Source organism: Octopus bimaculoides, chromosome 21 (assembly GCF_001194135.2).
Source record: "Octopus bimaculoides isolate UCB-OBI-ISO-001 chromosome 21, ASM119413v2, whole genome shotgun sequence".
NCBI lineage: Eukaryota > Metazoa > Mollusca > Cephalopoda > Octopoda > Octopodidae > Octopus > Octopus bimaculoides.
Genome location: NC_069001.1, coordinates 1,909,251 through 1,913,461, shown reverse-complemented (window position 1 = coordinate 1,913,461; position 4,211 = coordinate 1,909,251). Strand labels below are relative to the sequence as shown.

General features: G+C 37.8%; 1 protein-coding gene across 1 annotated transcript in view; it reads right to left on the bottom strand.

Annotated features, from left to right (window-relative positions):
• Window positions 1–740: 740 nt before the first annotated feature.
• Window positions 741–4,211, bottom strand: part of LOC106877797 (small nuclear ribonucleoprotein E) — a 12,568-nt gene continuing 9,097 nt past the window's right edge. The window contains exons 4-5 of the mRNA XM_014926812.2: window positions 3,039–3,117; window positions 741–1,162 (exon numbers count right to left, since the gene is read on the bottom strand). Coding sequence (XP_014782298.1) covers window positions 1,104–1,162; window positions 3,039–3,117 — 138 coding nt within the window. The 3' untranslated portion in view covers window positions 741–1,103. The remainder of the gene's footprint in view (window positions 1,163–3,038; window positions 3,118–4,211) is intronic.

Genomic DNA, 4,211 nt, shown 5'->3' with positions numbered 1-4,211 from the left:
TTTTCAGGGGTCGATAAATTAAGTACCAGTCAATTATTGGAGTCAACCTAATTGACTGGCTCCCTCCCCCAAAATTCCATTCATTATCATTATATAGAGATTATGTAATAAAGTAAACTTTACACTTCTATATTTAATTCTGCATTTATATTCCTTATTTTTGCTTCTGGTGTCTTTTTCCTTTCTATTAGAAACGTTTACCTGGGAATTTACTTAAAAATGAATTGCTCTTTTTCTCCATTGGGTGGTACTTCAGTGGAATTTGAACCCGGAATGTAAAGACAGACAAAATACTGCTAATTTTTCTGCCAGCATGCCACCTTAGAGAGATGTATATATAATGACGGATCTTGTTTCATTTCAAATTCTGGCACAAGGCCAGGAAATTCAAGGAACGTGTGAGTTGATTGTATCAACCCCAGTGTTTAACTGGTACTTATTTTATTGGCTCTGAAAGGATGAAAGATAAAGTTAACCTCAGAATGTAAAGACAGACAAAATGCCTGGCCAGCTCAGCATCTTGACTCATTAAACCCATCATATTAATTATAATCTGATGAGTAAATTCAACATAACACTGAATGCGGATGTCAGCAAAAAAAAAAGAGAGACAAAGAGAATAAATACCAGTTTTTTTTTAAAATAAGCATTGGGGTTGATATACTCAACTAAAAAAATTCAAGGTTGTGCCCCAGCATGGCCAGTCTCACAACTGAAAAGATACAAGTTAAAGACAAAGGTTGAAAAAAAGAAAAGGCTGGAAATTTGTTTATTTTATGAATTGAAAGTGAAAATAAAATAAAATGGAATAAATTTGTGAAATGTAATATTTATAGAATGACGGTCACTCTTTCACACATATCTATAATGGAGTTTCTAGTATTAAAACAAGAAATGGTCACAAGAGCTGCTACCATCCACACACACAGTCGAGGAGTCCTTTATAAATTATGACCAAGGACAATGCATCCTGGTAAAACTGGAGCATAATTATAGATGAGTCCATTTGTATTGTACAAGTTTGATCACTTCTACCACCACCACTTCTGCAAATTCCGTTTGGCATTTTAGAGGGGTGCAAGTGGTGGTAGGGTGGATCCTCTTTACTTTTGATCCACCTGTTGTAGTAATGTAATATTTTCACCTTTCAGCAATATGCGACCTGAAAAATAAAGCAATATAAAAATGTAAAACAGCAGAAAAGGTAAGGGAGAAGAAAAGAAAAAAAAAAGTGACAGGCTCAGGTAGCTTTGGATGCCATTAGCTCAGATTAAAAGTCGTAAACTAGTCACCGGGCCCTTTCAGAAGGGCCTCCAAATAGGCCCTTTGCAATAGCCGGGAACTTTTCGGCACCCTCCCACCTCATGCACGATAAAAACAATAACTGCTTGGAATGGCAATTCAAATATCATGACAGTTTTGGTACTACAGCAATACCCCCCACTTTACGAGACCCTGGGTTTACAAGTTCTCGCTTTACAAGCGTTCTCTGGGAATGAATTAACTTGTTTATTGAGGCATTGCTATATTTCAAAGAAGACAATATAAAAATGAAATTGAAACACTTTTATATTTGTCAAGTCTGTAACTATTTCATTCTACACACATCACTTGTGGTTTATAGAATGAATACAGACTTGGAGAAATGTCAACAGTTTAAGTATCTACCTCCCCCACTTGAAACAGTACCAAAACTCTATCACAACTGTTGAAATCACTCTACTATTTATTGTAACAAGCAGAGCTCGTTTCAAATTTAAACATCAGTGAGATTATAACAGACAGAATAGTGAGACAGAGTTGCTAGTGTTATGAAGTAAAACAGCAATACACAGTGGTGCCACCAAAATTTCTGCTACATTTAACAGAGCTTAAGAACAGACAGTTCCTTGGCAATCCCTCTTGGTTGGTCAGTTCTTGAGGGCATTTAAGCCAGGAACCATGGATAATTTCTAAAAATCCTTGGAAATGCTATTGGCTGGGCCAGCCTGAGATGTGTACACTCAGTGTGAATAGAATCCTGCCATATAGAAGTACAGATAATACAGAGTTATACAGACAATGCCATGCAGGGGAACCGTTCCATCGTCTGAGTGATAATAAGTCAATGGATCTCTGTCAATATCACTGATTGTTGTTCATTTGTTTGACCAACCGGATTAACATGCAAAGGGATGAGTATTCCACAAACACATGCACTTTTAATATAGTCATGAGGCAAAATCCTCAACAGTGTGCGTAACTAAGTTGAACCTTTGAGTTATGGGTGCAATCCATCCAACAGGCCTCTGCACAGCAGACACTGGAGCTGTGTGCAGTCCCCTTGGTTCACCAGATCCCTGTTAAACTGTCCAACCCATGCCAGTAAGGAAAACAAACGTTAAATGATGATGGGATATAAAAACTGAGTAGAAAGTGTGCTAGGTTTACAATTAGTATGTTGAGAGTTTGACATTGTAGCCTTCAGCAAGGCACATCATTTTAAGTTGCTCCAAGTACTTCATCAATGTTTTGACATCTGCTTTACCATGTTTGCAAGGGGTGGAAGGATTTTACTGAGGGAGATTTTTCTACAGCTGGATGCCCTTCCTGTCACCAATCTTTACTCATTTGCAAGGGAGGTAAGCTAAAGACAAGAACTAGCAGCAGATGAGAATGGGATCAACTCTGTCACTTCCAATTACATAAATGCCACAGAAACCCAGATAAGCTCTGACTCAACAGGATTGTCTCAAAACAAACATTAAAAAAAAAATTCTTTAGCATTCAGATTACAATGTTAAATGTGATGCTTGTTTCTTTAACATTGCTCTGAATTAATCATGATTTATCTCATAGCTTCCAGGTTTCAATGATGTGATTCTTTGTTTCTCAAAATGACATTGTAGGGTCGGTGAGAAAGGCTGGATCTGGTCAGTTTGGACAAAAACAGAATATTTTGGCCAGATGTGACTGGTTTAAATGCTAAAGGGTCAAACTCCATAGGGTCGGTCTCCTCAAATACAGACGAAAAGGAAAAATGAAACACAAGCACCTACCCAGCTGTTTTCTGGTTTTCGTCTTCATGTAAACCTCTTCAGCGTCGTCCAAACAGAGATTCATGTATTCATCAAAACCCTGCAATTTAAACATTCATCAGGTTTAACGATGTCATTAAAACATTCCAATTTAACATCAGTCGGTTATACAAGTTCAATTCAATTCTACAAAAGCTTGACACTGTTCTTCAGATTTGAGGAGAAGGCATTAATCGATACCATTGAGTTTCGTATTTAACTGGGACTTAATTTTATTGTGAAGATATGTGGCCAGTCATTAGCGGGCTGCATTCGCAATTGTAAAACCGTGGTTTCAATTCCTAGATCTGAACTCAGAACGTAAGGAACCAAAAGAAGTTCTACAAAGCATTCTTTCTGATGATCTAACAATTCTACCAGTTCACTGTCTGAAATAATAATAATAATGGTTTCAAAGTTTGGCACAAAGCCAGCAATGTTAGGGGGACACTAACCCCAGTACTTTACTCCTCTGTTTTACCAACCCTGAAATCCTGGGTGGGATTTGAACTCAGAACATAGAGATCTAGAAGAAATGCTTTGCAGCATTTCTTCCAGCTCACTGCCTTTTATGTGTGAGGAGAAGTAGTAGTAGTAGTAATCGATAATCGATATCACTGACAAAAACACAAACGTAGTAAAAGTCTACTGCTGAAGACGTGGATATCTGAAGGACAGATGATGTGTGTTAAATGTTATAGAAAAAAATCAATATCAACACGAAGTGAGATACTAGATGTTTTTACAGTTTACTATTTGCCTATCGGGTCATCTCATAACTGTGGTGTGTTCATACTTCTTTTATTTTTTTCAAAATTAAGATAAAGTTCCTTTTTTAAGTCTAAAATATATTCTCCTTCATTTTCTATAATGCTCTTCCATCTATCTGGTAGACTTGCATAATCCCTCTTCCAAAATTCACTTCATCATCATCATCATCATCGTTTAACGTCCGCTTTCCATGCTAGCATGGGTTGGACGATTTGACTGAGGACTGGTGAAACCGGATGGCAACACCAGGCTCCAGTCTAATTTGGCAGAGTTTCTACAGCTGGATGCCCTTCCTAACGCCAACCACTCAGAGAGTGTAGTGGGTGCTTTTACGTGTCACCCGCACGAAAACGGCCACGCTCGAAATGGTGTCTTTTATGTGCC